Source organism: Neovison vison, chromosome 7 (genome assembly GCF_020171115.1).
Source record: "Neovison vison isolate M4711 chromosome 7, ASM_NN_V1, whole genome shotgun sequence".
Lineage (NCBI taxonomy): Eukaryota > Metazoa > Chordata > Mammalia > Carnivora > Mustelidae > Neogale > Neogale vison.
This window is the reverse complement of record NC_058097.1, coordinates 6,910,661-6,933,270: the sequence shown is the minus strand read 5'-3', so window position 1 is coordinate 6,933,270 and position 22,610 is coordinate 6,910,661. Positions and strand designations below refer to the sequence as shown.

General features: G+C 40.5%; 1 protein-coding gene across 2 annotated transcripts; it reads right to left on the bottom strand.

Annotated features, from left to right (window-relative positions):
* Positions 1–2,811: 2,811 nt before the first annotated feature.
* On the bottom strand, positions 2,812–22,566 carry CMC2 (C-X9-C motif containing 2). 2 transcript variants are annotated; one of them, XM_044255677.1, is made up of 5 exons: positions 22,388–22,566; positions 15,481–15,593; positions 10,961–11,032; positions 5,999–6,974; positions 2,812–3,727 (listed from the first exon to the last, which is right to left on the bottom strand). In XM_044255677.1, exons 2-4 carry the CDS (start codon positions 15,559–15,561, stop codon positions 6,888–6,890), a joined length of 240 nt encoding a protein of 79 aa, XP_044111612.1. In that variant the 5' UTR covers positions 15,562–15,593; positions 22,388–22,566; the 3' UTR covers positions 2,812–3,727; positions 5,999–6,887. The 2 variants fall into 2 exon arrangements, with proteins under 2 accessions (XP_044111612.1, XP_044111611.1); XM_044255676.1 differs by lacking the exon at positions 22,388–22,566 and adding an exon at positions 21,927–21,980.
* Between the last annotated feature and the right edge of the window lie 44 nt (positions 22,567–22,610).

Here is a 22,610-nt window from a genome sequence, read left to right as displayed (position 1 = left end):
AAGCTAATACACTGGAAAACAGATTTGAAAAAATCACCAAGAAGGCAATGCAGAGATGTAAAGTGATAGAAGTCAAAAGGGAAAGAGTGTGACACATATCATGCATGTAATGGCAGCAAGGTTTTTACTACCAAGTATTACATAACCGACCACACAGAGAACTTCCTTAACCAGGCATAGGCATCTTCCAGAAACCTACTGCAAACATGGTACATATTGGTGAAATGTTAGAATCGCAGGTCAGGATCAAAAACAGTCTGATCTTTCCATTAAACATTGTACCAGATGCCTGAACTAAGTGCAATTTTTTAAAAAAGCATAAGCATTAGAAGAAGCAATACTGTTCATATATTCACAAGCAACATGACCGTCTACACAGAAATATCCAAAATAATCCACAAACTATTAGAATTAAGAAAATTCAGCAAGCCTTCTGAATAAAAGATCAATATAAAGAAATCAACCACATTATACCAATAATAGTAACGTAGAACATGCAATTTTTTTTTAAGATTTTATTTATTTATTTGACAGAGAGAGATCACAAGTAGGCAGAGAGGCAGGTAGAGAGAGAGGGAAGCAGGCTCCCTGCTGAGCAGAAAGCCCGATGCGGGGCTCGCTCCCAGGACCCTGAGATCATGACCTGAGCCGAAGGCAGCGGCTTAACCCACTGAGCCACACAGGTGCCCCAGAACATGCAATTTTTAAAGTACCACTTAAGAGCAAATCTAGCAAAAGATGCCTAAGACTGTCACTTAAAAATCATAAAAATTTATTGAGAAACATAAAAGACCTGAAAAATTGGACAAGATAGACCATGTTCATAGATTTAAACAACTCAGTATCAGTAAGGTGGATTAATTATATGTCTGCAACTATTTGCGGCTTAATTTAGAAACTTCTAGTACAGTTGGAAATGTGTTCTTACAGCTCAACAAAATCTAAGGTTTCTAATCAAGAGACACAGTCACAGACTGCACAAGAAGACATGTGAGAATACTAATGGAAGTGCTTTAATAGCAGCAAAAACTCACTACCTAAAATGACCCTCAACAGGAAAATTCCATAAACTGTGGCACAGTTATACAATGGAGTATTACATGGCAGTTAAAGTGAATAAAGAAGAGCTTCATTTATCAACATAACTGTGGAAAAAAGCAAGCTACAGAAGGCAATACACATCATGACAATTTCTAAATAAAATATTTAGGCATGCAAAAGAATAGATTATGGATACTTACATGTATACTAGAAGTATATGTATCCTAGAAGTATGTATACCAGTACATGTATACTAGAAGTACAAAATTACGTGTATCTAGAAGTACAAAATCATACACGGACATGAACTATATCAGAGTGGGAGTTCCCTCTGATAAAGGAAGGAGAATACGATTGGGGTGAGACACACAAGAAGCCTTCACCCACATTTGTAATGTTTTATTTAAAAAAATAACCCGACACGAACACAGCAAAAACGCCAACGTTAATAAAGCTCGAGGGTGGGTATGTGTGTGTTCATCAAGTCTGTAGACTTCTGCAAACATGAGAGGTTTCCTTTACAAAGAGAACGGCAACGTTAGCGAGCTTAGCCAAAGTGACTCACGTGCGTGCGGCACTCTAGTCTTCACGCTGTCAGAGTGGTTCACACTGAGCCAGAGTCTTGCACGAGGGAGAGCAGCTCAGCCAGCTTGCTCTCCCACCCTGCCTCGCTACCGCAACCCTCGTTTCCCGCGTCCCATCTTCCCAGGTGACTAGCTGTGCTTAGAGTACCACTAAAGAGTGGTACTCGGTACCCACAGGCCCCCCGCCTAGGCCACCTGCCCCACCTGGAATGCCACCAAGACATGAGACTGATGACAACAAGCCTTCTTCTTGCCGCCTCTTGTGCCCTCCACTGTGGACCACCTCCTTCAGTGACTTCACTGGGGAAAGCAGCCATGACCATGGCAGAAAGCAGGACCTGGCACACGTGAGCCCCCAGGTGTAACATCATTTAAAGGGCACCAACTTCCATCTGAGGGTGGTGGCAAAGGCAGCTCGCCTGGGACTTACGGACTTGTTCTTCTGCTGAGCACAGAAAGCTCTCTGGGGTGTCCCCCTGGCAAGCCAATGACATTACCTTTATTAGTTTACCCCAAACTCTTTCTCAGGAAACAAACTCTGTGCTTTGAGCCAAAAACCCCATGGAGATTAAAGTCATTTTAAACTCCATTTATGAAGGGTCAGAAAAGGTTCAACTTTCTATACTCACTCTTAAGTAAAACTGTGTCATGTTTCTTGCAGCAAAACGTTAATAAATTTGTTGTGAACAGAGAATCAGGGCTCACAGCAGTCTACAAAATTAGATTTCTCAGGAAAACCTTGGCCTGAGCTCTTCAAGAGATGGTCCTTTATGACCCAAAGCCACTAGAAATACACACTCAGTGAAGTACTGCTATCATTTCACTCTGCATCCTGCCTAGACCTGACAATGCCTCCCCAGAGCCCTTGAAAGGAAACCGAAATTTGCCAGGACTTAGGTGGTCCTTGGTGACCCAAGCCCTCACCTGGACTAGGTCCAGCTCATTCATCCCTGTAACATCAGCAGTCAATGCAGTGCCAGGTGCCTGATAAAAGCGAGAGGAGGGGTACCTGGGTGACTCAGTGGGTTAGGCCTCTGCCTTCAGCTCAGGTCATGATCTCGGGGTCCTGGGATCGAGCCCTGCATCGGGCTCTCTGCTCAGCAAAGAGCCTGCTTCCCTCTCTCTCTCTCTCTCTGCCTGCCCCTCTGCCTACTTGTGATCTCTCTCTCTGTCAAATAAATAAAATCTTTAAAATAAATAAATAAAGGCGAGAGGGCACAGGACCTCTTCTCCTTCCCACCCCAACTCCCTCTAGCCTTCTAGGTTCCTACAAGTGGCAATAAAAAAAAAAATTAAAAATTAAAAACAACAGCCACTACCACCAAGAAATCCCCAGGAGGAAAGTGCACTTGCCCCGCAAAGGAGAAAATTATGAGATTTCACACTGATCCATAGAAAGCTGAGAAAAGCAGGCAACTGGTGACATGTCCTGAACCAGAAGGTCATACGTGGTATCGCAACAGAAAAGAAATGCAGACAGTCAAGTGCTGGCACACAAATCCAGCCACAAAGGCACAGGCAGGTCCCATTTCCTCCCTAGTCCACCTGGCATAAGGTTCCTCTCTCTTGCACAAAAAGGCATGGCCCTGCAGACTCCGGAAACCAGTCGTCGTGGCCTGTAAGTGCTCTGTCGCAGGAGGCACAGCAGTCTCGCACACATCTTCAGCGACAGGTACTTCCAACTGACAAAATGCCAGAAGCAGGAGAGGTGGCCAACCAGTGATGATCCCTTGCATTCCTTGTCACAGGGTGGTGTGCCACGGGAGGGCTGGAGGCAGCTGGGACCAGCTCAGGAGAGCCTCGCATGAGCACGTCTTCCCAGCTCCACTGGGGTGACGTCAGCTTGGTTGTCAACTACCTGCCTTGGCAGGAGGTGTACACCACAGACAATGGCAAAGGCCACAAAGGAGCGCCTTTTTAAGTTCGTTTCTCAGGGTGAGTTATTATACAGTCACCTGCATAGAACTAGTTATTGGTAACCCTGTTGGCACGTCTCAGACTTGGGTCCAGTGCATCCCGTGCTGACTGGCACTTACTGCTCTCTGAAAGGAACGCTGTCCATTTCCTATGGTGCTTCAAGTTTTCAGTTTCTCATTAGTTTTCTGGAAAAAAGCGGTATCCTTATCAGCAAGGACCCTGAATCTCACTCACTCCTGCATCCATTTCACTCCACAAATCAATCCCTCCCTCCTTTCCGGCATTCTTTTCAAATCTGTCCATCCCCAAGTGTCACTCACAATTTCCTTTTGGTTTTGTAAGACCCTCTCTCGACCTTACATTGTCCTCCCCTTCAGAGCCAAGCCTTTCCAGATACACTTGTGTCCCCCAGCTCTCCGTAAGCTCCAGCCCACTCCTCACCACAGAAAGCAGCTCTCAGGTCAGGGATGACGGAGGTACCAAAGCCTCAAAGGCACCTCAGTCCTTATCTGATCCAGGGACACTCCCTCCTCTGGACGCCTCTTGGAACTCCATGGCCCCATTCTCTGCGGTTTGCCCTCTCTCTCTATGCCTCATCCTTCTCTGTATATGGGGTTCCTTTTCCTGTCCTGGAACAGTGATATAAACACACAGAAGACCCACCCAACTGGCAGCTATCGATCCTGCTGGGGGGAGCCTGCTTCCCCCCTCTCTCCTCTCTGCCTTTGGCTCAGGTTATGATCCCAGGGTCCTGGGATCAAGCCCCATATCAGGCTCTCTGCTCAGCAGGGAGCCTGCTTCCCCCTCTCTCTCTGCTGCTCCCCCTGCTTGTGATCTCTCTCTGTCAAATAAATAAATAAAATCTTTAAAAAAAAAAGACAAACTCCAACTGATTTCAGAGCCATTTCTTTTTTTCTTTTTAAATTTTATTTATTTATTTGACAGAGATCACAAGTAGGCAGAGAGACAGGCAGAGAGAGAGGAGGAAGCAGACTCCCAGCTGAGCAGAGAGCCCAATGTGGGCCTCAATCCCAGGACCCCGGGATCATGACCTGAGCCCAAGGCAGAGGTTTTAACCCACTGAGCCACCCAGGGGCCTCACAAAGCCATTTCTTATCTTCCTCCACCACCAGCCCTCTCATTCCAGTCATGCTAAACAACTTTGAAGCCCCCCAGAATGTATTCTGTTTTCACTGTCTGTCAAAGGTTCCCTTGCTAAAGTAGCTTTCCTAGAATGGCTCCTTCTTCCTGAAGGCCGGGCACGGATACCCTTTCTGTGTTTCCCATGATAGCTACCTCGTGATGGGGCTACAACACTACTGTAATAGTCAACTCATCAGTTTACTACAAGCTTCTAAAGGCAAAATGTCTCATTTCTGTACCTATACTGACATGGAGGAAGGGGCTAAATAAATATTTATAAATCTCAGTCTCGAAAAGGCCCTCAGAATTAACTCTATTTCTTCCTTCATCCCTTCATCGAATGCCCATTATCCTGTGTAACCAACTGCTAAGGAAATGTCCAGCCTCTTGAACACCACTGATGCTGGGGAAGTCACTTATTAAACACCGACGTCAGCAAGGCCTCATTCTGGACATACATGCAGAATTCATTAGAAGGAGCTCACAGCTCACAGTCTGTTGACACCTCATCTGACAAGATCAAGTCCCTGCTGTGGCTGTGGAGGGGAGCTGCTGACTTCCAGATTGTCACTGGTTTCAGAAACACCTAGCAGAAAGAGCACTGGGGGAAGGGGTGCAGGTGCCTGCTGGAAATAAGTCTGGGAACAATAAAGTTGGGTCATTTTCATATCGTTAACATAGCTAGGACTTCTCCAAACTCTTTTTGCCCAACTTCTGTCTTCAATGTTTAAAGCTCCAGAATCACCACATTGTCAAAAAGCAAAGTCTAATGGGACCATTTTGCCCTAATTCCAGGAAAGTCTGAGAACAGAGAAAATATAATTAAAGTGAATTATATTATTGAAGGAGAAAGTTACACAAATATTAACTGATTGCTGGCAAAGGGAAGAAACGTGTTGGGAGTCAGGTATGTTGGCAGATGAGAGAGCGTATCTAAGGTTCCACCCAAGAAATATTCAGAATCAGGGTTTCCGTCTTTCTCCGTGGGTCACTTCCCATTCAAAAGATTCTGGAGACCAAATGAGGTAAGATTCTTGCAGGTTAAGAGCAAGAGTCTTTAGGTCTTCTCTCAGCCACGGCATCCAGAGAAAGGATACAAGCAAACCTCAGAGATACCATAGATTTCTTTCCAGACCACCAAAATAAAGCAAGTACCACAACAGAACAAGTCAAATGAATTCTTTGGCTTCCCAACACATATAAAAGTTATGTTTATATAATATTGTAATTTATTACATGTACAATAGCATTATGTCTAAAGAACAACATACATGCCTTACTTAAAAAATATTTTATTGCTAAAAAGTGCTAACCGTATCATCTGAGCTTTCAGCAAGTCATAATCCTTTGCTGGTGGAGGGTCTTGCCTCAACGTTGCTGCAACTTCTACACCAGCCCTTGCTGCTTCACCATGCACTTGTAGGTCCTAGGGATGGCTTCTTTCCTTTAAACCTCACAAACCAATGTCTTCAAACTTTTCTTCTGCAGCTTTCTCACCTGTTAACCCTCACAGAATTGAAGAGTTAGGACTTTGCTCTGGATTAAGCTTTGGCTTAAGGGACGTTTGATCTTCTGTCCAGAACACTGAAACAAGGCTGTTTCGCTTTCGTAACGTTTTTGTGTGTTCACCGGAGTAGCACTTGTAATTTCCTTCAAGTACTTTCCCTTTGCATTCACAGCTTCACTGACTGGTGCAAGAGGCCTGGCTCCAGCCTATCTCAGCTGTCAACATGCCTTTCCCACCGAGCTTAATCACGTCGCGCTTTAGACGGAGAGTGAGAGATGGCGGACTCTTCCTTTTACTTGAACGCTGACAGACCATCATCATAGGATTACTAACTGGCCTAATTTCAATATGTTGAGTCTCAGGGGAGAGGGAGGCCCAAGGACAGGGAGAGATGAGGGAACGGCTGGTTGGTAAGCAGTCAGAATACATACGGTGATTAAGTTCACGGTCTTATATGGGCACGCTTGTGGCACTCTAAAACGATTACAATAAGAAATATGATAGTGATTATAAAGTTTGAAATACTGTAAGAATTACCAAAACGTGATACAGAGATACAAGGTGACAAATGCTGTTGGAAAACGCGCCAATAGACTTGCTCGACGCAGGGTTGCCACAAACCTTCAATTTGAAAAAATGCATTATCTGTGAAGCTCATTAAAACGAAGCACAATAAAACGAGGTATGCCTCTAATTTATTTTTCAGATTCCTCTGCGGGATTAAAAAGTCTTTTTCTCATCGCATTGCCACGCTCCCTGCTCTTGGTCCTCTTTTCCATGTACTAGAAAATAAAAGGAAGGGGGGAGAAAAGAGACAGCAGATTATATTACCATTAGTATCAGCTGAGTTAAATATTTTAAAATATTTGCAAAATAGTTTTTGCTGGTACAATTCTTATTTGTCTTTTATTTCACTGAATCTGAAACTGCAAACACAGTACAGCATCTACATCCTAACAGGTGTACAAATATTTACTGAATTCATATTTTCTCCCAAAATATGAATTCAGTAAATATTTAAGATCAATGAGTTTTATCCCTCTTCTGCAGGAACTCACAATCTATCGAAGTCATCTAATCTCTGCTTGAACACTTCTAGTAATGAGCAGCTCACTACCTGAGGTAGGCTGTTTGTCAGACACTTCTACTTGTTCCAAAGGTTTTTTTAATGTTGAACCAGTGTTTCCCTGTAAATTCTCCTACTGCCCTACATTTCTTCATGCAAATATCTGATTACAAAAAACCCACTTACTACCTCTGTTTGTAGGCCGAGCATTGCTGGTTTCTACAAAGGACCACAGAACAAGGCTTCTGCCTTCTAATAGCTACCACGTACCATTTATAAGGTACTTTAATATCCGTTATAAAAACTATCACAACCAGAATTAAATACAGTGCTCCATGTAGTCTGACAGATGTGGACTACAGAGGACCTACTAGTTCTTACAACCTACGCATTTTATTTCTATGAATACTATCAAGAGTAACTGGCTCTTGGCAACCACATTATCCTATTAGTTTACACGGAAATCTATATTCGGCTGAACTTCCCAGGATTTTTTCATTATGAATAGCCATCAAACAGGATTCTCTCCAAATCCTACATTTCTGCAGTCAGTTGGATCTAAGTGCAGTTTTCGCCTTGAAGGTTTCCAGCCTTGTATTTGGATCTGGCCAGAAGATTATAAGTAACGGGAAATACACGGCCTGGCACTTAGAAAAAGCACTTGTTTAAAGCAGAGAAACGTGAATATAAGTGCTTTTGTATGGATATATGTACAGACTTATATACACCGACAGACATATTTTAAAGGTGAATGAAGGAACCCTATGGAAAAAGGAAAAAAAATAAAAGTAAATTCAAGTTGAAAAAACTAAGTATATGTGAACAGCTAGACATCAAAATCTTTTAGGAGTCAGAGATATGGGAAAAGGCCAAAGAAATGAAAAGCAGTGACAGAGAGCTGAGCAGGAACTTGACTGGGCCCCCTGCCCAGACACCTGAGGCAATGCTGGGAAGGTTTGTGTTTACTGCATCTTTGGGTCTCGTAACCTCAAATAAGGGGAGCTAAACTAGATCATCTCTAAGAAGATTTCTAGACTAAAGTTTTGACTGAAGAGTTCTAACAGCCTCTGGAATGATAGTTTTCAAACTTTTTTTTTCTTCTTCATCAAAGGGCCACCTCAAATTGCAGATGAAACACCAGGTCCCTTTAACCAAAATCATTCCTTTTATCTGTCACTCATTAATTTTCCTCCTAAGATTGCTGGGGGAAAGGGCATTCGTCATTTTTTTTTTTTAAAGATTTTATTTATTTATTTGACAGAGAGAGAGAGATCACAAGTAGGCAGAGAGGCAGGCAGAGAAAGAGAGGGAAGCAGGCTCCCTGCCGAGCAGAGAGCCCGATGCGGGGCTCAATCTCAGGACCCCGAGATCACGACCCGAGCCGAAGGAAGCGGCTTAATCCACTGAGCCACCCAGGCGCCCCGCATGCGTCATTTTAAAAACCAATTTTTTTTAAAGGCACTGTTCTAGAACGTAATGGGACACCTACTCTGAGAAAAATATTTGGTATCGATCTTGAATCACATATACCAGACTGCCTCCAGTAATCAGGCTGGGAGGAGGGTCTTGAGGGTAAATCTTCAGAAGATGATACGTTAGAGGCAGACAAAAAAAATAAGTTAAAGAGCAAATTAAATATAATCTGTTAAAATGTATGTTAAAATATTCTCAAAGGGAGTCCAGATGGCCTTTGAATAAAAGAAGAAAAAAAAGGATGAATAAGATGTTATTCACAAAACTTCACTGAACAACAAAACCAAACCAAACTGAGGGATGAGGGGCGCCTGGGTGGCTCAGTGGGTTAAGCCTCTGCCTTCGACTCAGGTCATGATCTCAGGGTCCTGGGATAGAGCCCCGCATCGGGCTCTCTGCTCAGCGGGGAGCCTGCTTCCTCCTCCTCTCTCTCTGCCTGCCTCTCTGCCTGCTTGTGATCTCTGTCAAATAAATAAATAAATAAATCTTTAAAAAAAAATTAAGAGGAATGAAATAGAATTAGTGATTATTTCCATAGAAAGAACAAAAGCAGCGACACAGCAGCAAAAAGAGGCTAATAAGGGAACTGGCCAGACCCTTTTTCTAGTTGAAAGCGCCAAGGAATGAAGTACTCAAATGGCAGGTGAAGGGGATGGTTAGAGGAGCACGTGAGAGGCAGGAAATGGTCAACTAGAAAGCATTAAAGGCAGACAGGAAATACGTGAGCATAGGTTCAGAGGACCAGAGGAGGAAAGAACAGACAAAAACATCTATAAATCAGGTAATAAGGTGACATAAAAACCACACTGAGTTCTTAGAAAATACGTCAAGGAGAAAATCCAAAATTTATATGAAAACAAACTCAAAGTAAGAAAAAGATATACAGCATTCTACCAAACAGTTGCTAAGAGCTCAGGACCACCTGGGGAGAAAATTCTGAATAAAGATCTAATCACCAAACCAATGGCAAAAATTAGCAAACTGTAAGAAGAAAAAAAAAATCTAAACTTGGGAAAAAAGCAATCTAACACAACTGAAAGCACATGGGAAATAAACATTTGTACTGAATAAAGTACTGTGGGCTTCATTTTCTCATCCTCTGTTAAAAGGGGAACAAAGCCCTAGGTTCAGTTTTCATACAAACTAGCTTTACATATAAATATGAAGAAAAACTCTTTAAAAATCTATTTAAAACACTTCTATATGGGGCGCCTGGGTGGCTCAGTGGGTTAAAGCCTCTGCCTTTGGCTCAGGTCATGATCCCAGAGTCCTGGGTATCGGGCTCTCCACTCAGCAGGGAGCCTGCTTCCTCCTCTCTCTCTCTCTGCCTGCTTGTGATCTCTGTCAAATAAATAAATAAAATTTAAAAAAAAAAAACCACTTTTATATGTACACATTTGTGCAAAGAAAATTATAACCCTGAATTCAGAACTCTAGAAAGTTCTTCAAACGGTAAAGACATAGGAAAGGGATTCTGGGAATGGAGGGGTAAAAAAAGCTTGATTTAAAAATACAAAAGTTGAAGATAGATAACTGCTGCACAGCTTCAAATATTATAACTAATACCTTTCAATATGAGGCTAATAGGAACAAAATTCAAAAATACAGAAAAGGAAAGAAAACAGGAAGGCTGGTTTTTAGTACAGATTTTTAATGGTTTGAGACATAAAACAACTGATGAACAGAACCAAAATGGAGTTAACTTTCTTTTCAAAAGCACTCTGATATATGCCCAAGTCAAAGTCATGGTCTAAAACTGGGTCCAGGAAATGAGTCTTTCCAACCAAGTCAAGCTAGATCCGCATGGCTCGTACATGCCATGGTTATGAAGAAACTCATAATTTTAGACCAGTAAGGAGCCCAAGTCCAGGTCCCACCATGTTCTACGAGGAAATAGAAGCCCTGTTAGTTACCTGCTATAGCTGAGAGATGATTTACCAAAGTCTTTCTACTATACAAACCCAGTTTCCTAGCCCTTACAATTCATCCAGAGGAGTTACAATGATTATAATAAGGAATCTGTTTTCATTTATGTGCATGGAAAAAATAAAAAAGTAATGTCTTTTATTTCTCCACTTGGTTTTAGGAGAGGACATACATATAAAGTGTCAATTCTCTCTGTTATACTAAAATTTGGAATAAAAATTAGTAATGGGGGTATTCTAAATATTGCTCAGAAAGGTTCTATTCTACTGTTCAACCACTTTCATCCTCTAACACTTTTCTTACCTCATTCTTCAAGCATTTTCTCATCTCCCGATCGAGATCATTGCAATGACCAAAAAATTTCAGAATGTTGTGCTAAAAGGAAGAAGAGGGGTAAAATATTTCATCCCATAATATACTAAGGTCTCTGGCACATAGAATTTAAATACTTATTCTAGAAATAAATGGAATATTTTGGAAATATTTACAGAAATGGATTTAATGTGTTACCACCTTGTTAATAAGCAAAGAGTTAAATCACAGGTATAAAACATACAAATAAATGGACTTATCCTGGCCTTCTTAAAAGAAGGGATAAATGCTCTATAGATAGAAATGAAAACTAAAAAGACCTCTCCTTGATAAAATGGAAGTCTATTAACCTGCCCAAACCTCACAATGACAGAATATAAACAATTCTGTTTTCTAATACCCTTTTAAGGGCAGGTGAAAATCACAGCACAACCATCGTCTATCACAGGAAGCGATGTCCAAGTGTGGGGTGGCCATATTAACATGACCAGTGACTTCTTCACTAGCAAACATTCTGTCCCTTTGAAGAATTACCCAATAAATGCTCAGGGAAAACACTAATTTTCTCATTTGCCTCCATCCAAAATATCATCAAAATATATCAGAAACACATAACACCATTACTAAATGGCCTATATGGGCCATGTAAGTAAGCCACTAATCCAAAATGTAAGAAAACCTAGATCTAAAGTTCAAAGTCTGCTTTCTTTGCCAAGAAAAATTAAAATCTCCTAGTGATTTCAAGGCCTATGACAATTAGCACAGCAAAAAGTATGAATGCTCTGAAGCAGATTAAGATGAAGAATGAAGTCAAGAACACGAATTTTAGTCGGGCTATAATTAGTGTGTTTGCATATCACGATTTTTAAGGAATGGGTAAGACAGCATGGTGATGTCCTATAATGACATGCCACAAGTGCTGAACTTGTAATAATAAGCACCTTCTCCTTTTCTTTCTAATTAAGGCTTTCATGGAAACCAGACAACGCATAATTAATAAGCTGTGCCTCGTGCTAATCCTTTCTTTCCCTGCCACTGTAAATGTCCTTTTCTGGTCCACAGTGGAAAAATGGGTCATTTTTTTCTGGCAAGCATTTAAGGTAAACTAAGATCTACTACTGGTCCCTTAAGGACCTTTTCAGAATAACTATTTCCTATGTATTTTTCCTAAACTATTTCCTTGGCAACAAATGAACAGGAACCATGCATTTTCACACACCTTCTGGTGAAGCAGAACAGAAAGGATTAGACTTTCAGAATGTAAGGCAGTATTTCATAGTTTGGTTTACATTGACTCATATCATCCATAAACAGACATCTTATTTTTAAATCCAAGACAGAAGCTCTTTTTTTTCTTTCCCAACATTTAAACCCAAAGAAGAATTATACTCTTGTGACATTACATGAAAAACAAACCCAAAGTGCTCCATTGGAATTGATTTATGAAATGCCTGGGGTCTACATTTCTCTTGTACACACATGGCATAAGCCTCTAGTGTGCAATGTCTATGTCTAGAGGACCAAACTAACTGAGCAATTGATTGAATAAATGAATCAATCAATTGATACCTTGAAGACAATGTACCAAGCAGCGGGGATATAGCAATGAGGAAGGTGCACCTGGGCCCTACTCACAGTACATGGTCAGACGGAAGAGCTAGCTAACAAAGTGATTGCTACACGGTAGTAGTTTTCCAAGTGTAGTCCAAGGACACCCACGAGTTCCCAAGACCTTTCCAGGCATGTACATGGTAAAAACTATTATCCTGATAATCAAAGATCTTATTTGTTTTGTTCATTTGCACTCTCTCACAAGGCTACTGTGGAATTTTCCAGAGGCTGCACAAAGGGCAATATCACCAAAGACTGAACATAAGGCAGATAGGAGGATCTGGCTATATTCCATTAAGCCAAGTATGAGAGAACCACAAAAATGCAAAACTAATGCCACTCTTTTCACTCTGTTTTGGAAAATAAGGTTGTTTTTGTTTTTTGTTTTTAAAGATTTTATTTATTTATTTGTCAGGGATAGAGGGAGAGAGAGCGAGCGAGCACAGGCAGACAGAGAGGCAGGCAGAGAGGCAGGCAGAGGCAGAGGGAGAAGCAGGCTCCCTGCCGAGCAAGGGGCCCGATGTGGGACTCGATCCCAGGACGCTGGGATCATGACCTGAGCCGAAGGCAGCCGCTTAACCAACTGAGCCACCCAGGTGTCCCTGGAAAATAAGGTTTTCTATGAAAACTTACTACATTAACATGTATTGGATTTATTATTATATTTTTATATAAACATATTATTAATTCCTCAGTTTTAATTTCTAATTCAGTGAATATTAGTAGCTATAGCCTACATACACGAAGGTTATTTGTGGTCTTTAATAACGCGTAAAGGAGTCATGAAACCAAAAAGTGTGAAAACTATCTTAAAGTAGGAACCATGTGATGTGTGGGGTTACTGGAGTAGAGTGACTACACTAAGAGAATGCAGGCCAGGAAAGGAGAAAAGGAAGAGGAAGTAACAAGTGACACTGAAGCAAACCTGAAGGACGAGGAAATCTGGTCTGGCACACAGGAGGTGAGACAGTGGGAAAGGCTCTGAGACCAGCAAGGAGAAAGCAAGCACAAAGGCTTCGAAGAGGGAAGTGTGTTGCCACACAACTGCACACAGGAGCACACAGGAGCAAGCAGAAGAGGTGCAGGAGGGTGGTAAGGCCCACAGGGTAAGTAGGGGACAAGTCCATGAAGGCCCTGAAACAACACAAAGTAAGAAATTCAGATTTGATAACTTGCAGGCAAAGGGAGCCATTAGAGGGAAACAACGATTCAGCTTACATTTGAAGATCACTCCAGTCAAATGGAAGGGGACAGAGAAGAGGACAAAATGGTCAGGGGGCCAGGGTGGCCCCAGTAAGATAACACCGGAATTAACTGGTATTAAGAACAGACACATAAATCAGTAGAAGAGACTACAGAGCCCAGAAACAGACCCAGCCACATATGGTCAATTGATTTTTGACCAAGACAGCTCGATAATTCAGTACGGAAAGGATGGTCTTTGCAACCAATGGTGCTGGAACAACAATATCCATAGAGAAAGAAATACTGGCTCATATCTCACACGGTACACAAAAATTAACCTGAAATGAATCACAGCCCTAGGATGTAAAAGTTAAAACTCTACAACTTCTAGGAGGAAATCTCCATGACCAGAAAACATACAAAGATCTTTAAAAGGCAAAAAAAAAAAAAACCCTCCCACAAACCATAAGAGAAAAAACCTGGTTATTAGGCCTCATCAAACTTAAAAACTGCTCTTTGAAACACAACCTTAAGAAAATGAAAAAGGATGCCACAGACTAGGAGGACATATTCACAATACACTCATCAAAGGACTTGCATGTCGAATGAAAATAAAAAATTCTTAAAATTAAATAATAAAGCAAACAACCCAATTTTAAAACATCGGCAAAAGAGAAAAAATAATAAATAAAATTTAAATTAAAAAAATAAAATATGACTTTATATGAATGGCCAAAATACTTTATATGAATGGCCAATAAGCAAATGAAAAGATGCTCGAAAACTAGCCATCAGGGAAGTAAATCTAAAACCAAATGAGACACTACTGCATACCCATATAATGATTAACGTTAAAAAGACAGTATCAATTCTTGATCTAGATGTATGCTGAAAAGAATCTGCCTAAAATATACAGTCAAACAACAACATTCTTCAAACCAACAAAAATATCTAACTTCAAAGGTCATAGGTATTACTCATTACCTTACCACTAGTCTTCAAATTTCACTCATTTAAATAATACTTATTATAATTTGATATATCTACAGTTTATGAATATCATGAAGAAAATAACACATCATGAAAAGTTAAAGAAAAACAGACATTCTCCTTATAACCATCTCACATATCAAGCATATGAAAAAAGCTAAACAGTTAACATCTGTAAAAATATCAGCTTAATTTAATGATTTCCAAAAATGTGCGTCCTTTCTATTTTTGGTTTAAACCACAGAATTTTACTCCCATTCCACTAACAAGTGAGCAAATCTGCCAAATTAGGCCAATCATAATTTAAATCTAGCTAACATCTATTATAAAAAATATTTCAATCTCCTTTAAACATAGAATGGTAGACATCAAGGAAAATCTTAGAAAAATCTTAAAATAATTCCAATATGATCAGAAGAGTTAGAATTTAACATAACTCTTCTAGTGCCCTATACTAAAAAAAAAAAACAGTATTTTATGGTAAGAACATGGATTCTAACTATTATATATTATCTCAGAAGTTCCCTAATGAACCGCCATGCTTGATTTTTACTAATCAAGAAATGAGATGGTGCCTTGAAAATCACAAGCATCAGTTACTAATCTTTGGTAAACTAAGATCCACTATATTACCATTCCTTTCCATTAGTGGAGGTAACATTTTATATCAGTGTGTTGTACTTAAGTTTCATTTTTGCTTTAATGTCATTTTTCTGAACTCTTACATTTTTGTGACATTCCTTAAGTAAGTTAATCAAGACGTTGCATTCTTCAGTGTGCAAGTGTGGAGATAAGTCAGGATGCATCTTTAGGAGGTGACGGAGCACAGCAGAGCAACCTGTGGATACAAGAGTGTCTTGAATATGTGTGACTCTATTTGTTAATGCGACCTAAAACTATTTCAGTAAAAACGTGCAGTGAGCTTTATCAGAAAACAATGTTGACCTCTTGCAGATTATTAAACCTGAGCCTCAGCTTCCTTATCCAACAATTTCACAGATTCAGCAAGCCATCAGGTGTTGTTTGGAGAACCTGCAGGTTCAGAAAAAAGCAGAAGTCCTCAAGAGACCCAATCCTGGAAATAAGTGCTCCAGTAGAAACAGCTAGCCTATATTAACAAGACTAATCTCAATTATTTTTCCCACATACCTGAAACTAACTACAACTCCTTTTGTTCAGATGAAATTCTATGAAATAAGAGAATTGGTTTATTAATCCTTTTAAAATGCATATTCCTGAGGGAGAGGGCTAAAGCCTCATTAGCCAATCTCACGTTAATGTCAGTTCATATGGACTGCTTTCTTATTCCGAACAATCTGGCTGAGAAAAATCCAACTAGACAATGAAGAGAAACAAAAAGCAGATGGGAAAAAGTTTTTCATTTTATCAGAGATAGCCATAAAATGCAATTATTACAATGAAAGGAAGAAGCTGAATTCCAGAAATTAAATTTATCACAAAGTAGAAAATCAGCAGCCAACGTCAAAGGAAAAACATTATTTTGAAATGTCTGCCACAGTTATGTAGTACTATTTACCTATTCCTTCCTTTAACCTACTGTTTTTAACTTGGAAAACATTACCAAAAAAAAAAAAAAAGAACCAATTAATTCTTTTAATCTACAAGTTTCAAGAAAGAAAACCTAAGGGAAAATAATGACCTTAGTTGGGCAAAGAGTTTCTTATATAGGTCAAAAGCATAATTCATAAAAGAAAAAAATTGGTACAAACTTATCAAACTTAAAAAAACTTTCTCACCTTAAAATACACCATTAAGAAAGTGAAGATACAGGGATGGAAAGCACAGCATAGGAAATGTAATCAATAATACTGTAATAGATTTATTGTGGTGAGCATTTCATAATGTATATAAATTTTTAAAAAAGGAAAAAAAAGACAAGCCACACTTTGGGTGATAATGACATGTCAAGGCAGGTTCATCAGTTGTAAAAACACATGACTCTAGTGGGGGATGCTGACAGTGGGAAAGGCTGCACATGTGTAAGGCAGGGGGCAAGTGGGGTCTCTGTACTTTCTGTTCAGTTTTGCTGTGAACCGAAAACTGCTCTAAAAAATAAATAACCTACAAGCTACAGACTAGGAGAAAATATTTGCAAATCATATATGAAAAAGGATTTGTTATATAAAATATATAAAGAATGCTTATAAACAACCCAACATTTAAAAGTGGACCCAAAAAACAGCCAAAAGATTTGAATAAATACTTCACAGAAGATGATACAGGAATGGTTAATTCAGCACATGAGAAAATGCTAAACACCATTAGTCACAGGGAAAGGCAAACTAAAACCACAATGAGATGGTAACTACGTATCTGCCAGGAAAGCTATAATCAACAAGTCAGACAATAACAAGCATTAGTTAGGATGCAGAGAAAACAGGCCCCATTGCATTGCTAGTGGAAACAAAAAATAGTACACACTTAGGAAAGCAATTTGGCAGTGTCTTAAAGGACTTAAACACAAACTTACCAAATGACCCAGACCATGGAAACTGCACTCTTAAGAATCTACCCAAAAGAAATGAGAACACATAGGCACACAAAGACATGTATACGAACATTCACAGCATTATTCATTATAACTAATACTGGAAACAACCCAAATATACAATAACCTGGTAACTGGACACACAAATATGGTGTATCTAGACAATGGAATACTACTTGGAGAGGAAAAGGAATGCACTGATAACAGGCACCAACATGGGGGAACCTCAAAAGCACCAAGCTAAATGAAAGAAGCCAGATTCAAAAGACTATATGATTCCATTTATATGCAATGTCCAGAAAAGGCAAAATTGTAGAGAAAAAAAAAAAAGCTGACGGGTTCCCTGGGCCTGAAAGTGAGAGTGAGGATTATTTGCCTTTGGGCACAAAGTAGTATTTCTACATGATAAAAATGATTTAGAATAGGATTGCGGTAATGGTTGCACAATTGCAGTTCACTAAAATCACTGAACTCACATACAATGGGTGAATTTTATGATACGGAAATTGTACCTTAATAGAACTAATACCAAAAAGTTCAGGAAATTCAAAAGGCCTATCTACCTTCTACTCACAATAAAATCCTTAAAAATATCTAAACAAATTAATTCCAGAGAATTACAGTATTCCTACTATTGCAGAACTCAATTAATAAAAACATCAATAGATCACTATTCCATTGAGTGACTTCCAACTGAGCACATCCACTCAAGGACACACATGCACACACACGCACACACAGCATACCACAGCTGAAGATCACACATAGAACTGCTGGGGCCAGTTAAGTGTTTGAAATGGAAACTGGAAATGCAGCCAAGTTCAAGTTTGGTTTGCCTGCCACTAACTACAAAATCTTTTTAATGACATAATGTTTTTGCCTCAGAAAAACAAGAGCTCACATTGTCTAGCAATTTAAACCATTTAATATTATACCAATATATCACATTTACACCTATTAGTTATCTGGTTATCTGATTTCTGCCTCCCTTTTTTCTGAAGGAAGATGTATACTGGCTTAGCCACCTAGAAAATGTCTTTATATTTTGTAAATATATTTGACAAAAAATTTTTGCATATTTCTATCAACCAACCCTCAAATGTACACTTTTACAGGTTGGAAATGAACTCACAATGTACTGAAATGACCTCGTTAATTGGTAAATTAAATACTCTAGAAGACACTTGGCTGGTAGGATAAATACTGCACATGGCATACAAGTATAAATGCATACGTATCACGATGTATATTTTTCCTCCCTCTATTACAAAAGTTTATGTCACTATAGACCCAGCCAGGGCACCAATAAGACATCTTCCCTTCTACGTACTTATCCAACATAATAACTACGTCCAAGAAGAAAATGGGTTTCATAAGGTTTCCTTTTCCTAGTCTTCTTGGTAAAAAGCTAAGCTACTACTTAACTTACAGTTCTAAACACTGGCCAAATTCCTTATCTAACAAATTCCTTGCCTTACCAGTCATTCCCTTCTTTCCTTCACCCTATCTTTTTAGTGATATATGCTTTTCTTCTTTCCCTCGATTGACCCTGTACCCACACTAACGGCACCCAATGTCCTCTGGTTTCTTGTAACCATTGGTGCACACACAGGTGTACTCCCGGACTCTCGGGAGTTAATCTACAAAGCACAGCTATAAAGCGATGGCACTGCTCTTAGAACACAAGGATGTGAGTGCTGGTATCTTCCAGGAGTCCTCTTTAAAAGCCTATTCTAATCAGCATTATTATAACTCGAAGTAACTTACGAACTGAAGAAAACAAAGTGTATATTCCATATTCTTTTAAGATTCCTTCAAAGCCATAAGAATATATCTACATTATTAGTGTTGAAAATAATTTGTTAAACATTTACCACACACTAGGCACAAGTCTTACAATCCTTCCATAACTGTAGCAAGTAGGTGCCTTTATAAATTCAGTGAAACCATAAGAAATTGCCTTTTTATAGTTCAAATATGCATTACTCACATTTTCATAGTAAAACTAAGCCCCAGATCACATATTAAGTGGTAGAGTTACTACCCAATGCAATCTCTCATCAGGACAGATAATTCCTATGTTCAAAATAGGAAAGACATGCCTTCCCAGCAGTTTGTGTAAGAAATAAATACAGAGAGTAAAAACTATTTCCCAAAGACACTCTGGTTGGTTACAAGTTCAACAGACAATAATTCTAGGCCTATCTTCCAAAGAAGTCAATGTAATATTATCCTGTCTGTCTCCCTCAAGAAAAAAAAAACAGTACTATGTTTGTCCTGATCGGTCCAAATATTGACAAAGTAGATATCTGGAGAGAGTGCTCAGGATTAAGATGGCTTTGACTCTAGGTTTAAACAGGAAGCCATTAATGAAACTGGGAATATTTGCCAATTTAGAGAAGTGCATATCAGAGGAGACAGATAAACAACCTGGTTCAGTAAGACAAACAATGGATTTACAATCAAAAGTTGTAGACTTATCAGTCCATAAGTTATAACACTTTGGTTACTTAATCTGAGACTAAGTCTCTTCTTCCGTAAATTGGAATTAGCTCTTGACCTGTATCTCTGGGTGGTCCTGAGGTTTAAGATAACATATGTGGGAGAATCTGAAATAGTGAGCAGTGAGTGTGACATCTGTAAAGTATTATTTGTATATCTGAAATACTCTTGCCACATGATGGGAAAGCCTGAACTGAATTTACAGTAGTGTTTCCAAGGCACTTCCCAGGACAGGACTGGAAACCAAAGGGTGGACGTTAACAAAGGCAGGTGTCCTCTTCCTGGAGCTGTCCAACAAGGAAACAGGCTGCTATGTGAAGTTCTCGGTTATCTGTCCTAATGTACCCCAAGGAGACTGGCTACATCAATTATGGATGCCACAGCATATTCTTGCATTGCATTAAGTTTCTTCTCAAGCCTAAGCTCGTAACTAAATGATTTTAACCTATTTCCAAAAATAAAATTCAGTCAATGGATAAAAAACTTGTCACCACTAAAAATACACGGAACAATTCCAAAAGGGTAGTAACAAAATAATTAACACCGGGCGCGCTGCTGAGCAAAGGTGAAGGGAACATTCATTTGTGCTAAGACCTCATGCATGGGTGTTTGTATTAAGAAAAAGGAATAAAAAAATGTTATCATTTAAACACAAAACTTCAGTCCCACCTTTACTTCGGCATTTAGAAAACATCAGAAGGGTTAACTTGTCACAGTTACAATGCCTCCCTCGCCACCTCAACTCCACCCATTGCCTGAATGAAGTGTGCACACATTTATACCAAAAGGGCCACTGAAACTCTAAAAGATGTTCAGCTGGGACAAGCTTATCGTTCTGTAACTGGGTGACAGGTCTCTGCAAAGCAATCTGAACTGATATTTGGGGAGTAAGCTGGGAGAACAGAAGCAGTATGTTACTCTCACTAAAGGCATAAAAATTATAGGCTTATTTAATCACTCCTTCACCCTATTCTACCAACACTGAGCTAAAATTTTCCTAATGAGTATTCCATGATAGACAGATTTCAGCCACCAGGTGGCACAATTTTAGAAAATAAAGAGTAACCAAGAGTAACCAAGACATTAACCCTGGTAGAGAAAAAGCAGGAAGCATTCTAAAAACACTTCAGCAAATCTTTAGTCACAAGGAGGAAACCCCTTATTTTAATGCCCCTTGGGTTTTCTTTCAAAAGATTCTGCTGTTTGGTGTCTGCACCAGAAAGAAATTTACACTACGCTGCAATTTCTGATGTCATTTTAAAACAAACAAAAAAACAAGTCCAGAAAAAAGTCTCTTGTGCAAAGTCTGAAGAAGCTGTTCTCTAGGAAAAACTGTGAACTTAACACTTAAGGCTTAATGCTTTGTAAAACCTATCTTTTTTAAAGTGTACTTCTCAGAAAGCACTGGAATTAGTTAAAATAGTATTCCTGCAACTATGTCAAACTATGCACCACATTCAGCAGAGGCAGCAGACATAGCTACCTTACCTTTTTATCTGCAGGTGCAAAGTGACCAAATCTAAATATATGCTCTTGAGTGACTAGTGCTCCCAAATACAGACCAGGCCATATAAAATCAGTCCATATACCCCCAAAGAACACACAGGCTAGTGAAGGAATATTCTTGTAAATACACACAGTAAATGCCTAATTAATGTTTGCCAAATCTTGAATTTAGGATTATTATAGATCTGAGAATTGGTTCACACCTCAACATAGTTAAAAAAAAAAAAAAAGACGAAAATAAGGTTCATTTGAAATAAACTAAGCAAGTGCAGAAGCCTCTATGTATGGAAAGGAGTTACAAGGGGCGTCACAACACAAGTCGGCGAGTGCGAACTTCTTTTAAGCACTTAAGATTTTAGGTTTCCAGAACTCGGTTTACTAGCACCTACTGTGAACCTACAAGCACGGTGATTTTTAAACCCAGTGAAAGGGATCTGAATGTCTCCTTTCCTTCAAAAGTGTACTGATGAAAATAAAATCTTAAAAAAAAAAAACGTGTACTGATGAGGATCTCACCGGATTCCCACTTCGCAAGACGGACTGGGGGCCACTCTGCAGCAGAGACGTGCCGTAACAAGCCCCCCACCGTCTACAAACAAATGCTAAACCCCCAGCTGGTAACAATAATAATCCTCCAGTTCCTTGAGCGCTCACCGTACCAAACGCTGGGAAGCGCTTCCCTTCTCACCATCGATGCCGTGGGGTACGACCATTTTACCGGCGTGGAAGCCGAGGCTCGAGGAGGGGAGCAGCCCGCCCGGGATCACTAGGCTCCCGAGTGGCGGGACAGACTGCAGCAGAGTGAAAGGTCTGGGCCAAGCGTGCCCTAAACTGACCCGCGCGTCCTCAGCAAGTGCCTGAGGGCTGAGAGCCCCGGACAGACCTCCAGCCGCCCGCGCGGCGGACTGCCGGCGAGCCGAGAGTCACCACCGCCCTGAAGACCTACGGCCGGACCTTCCAGGTCCCCACCTCGGAGAGCGGCGGGAGGGGGAGGAGGGCGGGTGGCAAGGGCTGGGCGCGCGCCAGCAGGGGACCGGAGAAGGGGCGGGTGCGTGTCCCGCGGCCTCCCCGGACACCGCGGGGTCCTCGGAACGGCCCGGACTGCCGAGACTCACCGGACTCGCGGCCACAACAGGAGGGCTGAAGCGACAGTCACCAGCGAAGACTCCCCATTCAAAAGGCGGCAGTCAGGACGCCGAAGCTGAGCCACCGCCGGGTGGCAAAGGCTCTCACGCCCTCCACAGCTGACCTCGCCCGGCTTGACCAGCCCCCGCCGCTCCTGGCCTCTGAGGCGCATGCGCCACCCGGCCTGGACGGGCCCATTTCCGGGGTCTGTCG

Bases quoted from the DNA above. Each gene is read 5' to 3' on its own strand.
- CMC2 (XM_044255676.1), bottom strand. From the start codon at position 21,963: ATGGTGAGAAGGGAAGCGCTTCCCAGCGTTTGGTACG. The intron at 15,594-21,926 runs GTGAGCGCTCAA...TTGTATCCACAG, and splicing joins GCTTCCCAGCGTTTGGTACG to GTTGCTCTGCTGTGCTCCGT. The intron at 11,033-15,480 runs GTAAGAGTTCAG...TCTTCCTTTTAG, and splicing joins TTAAGGAATGTCACAAAAAT to CACAACATTCTGAAATTTTT.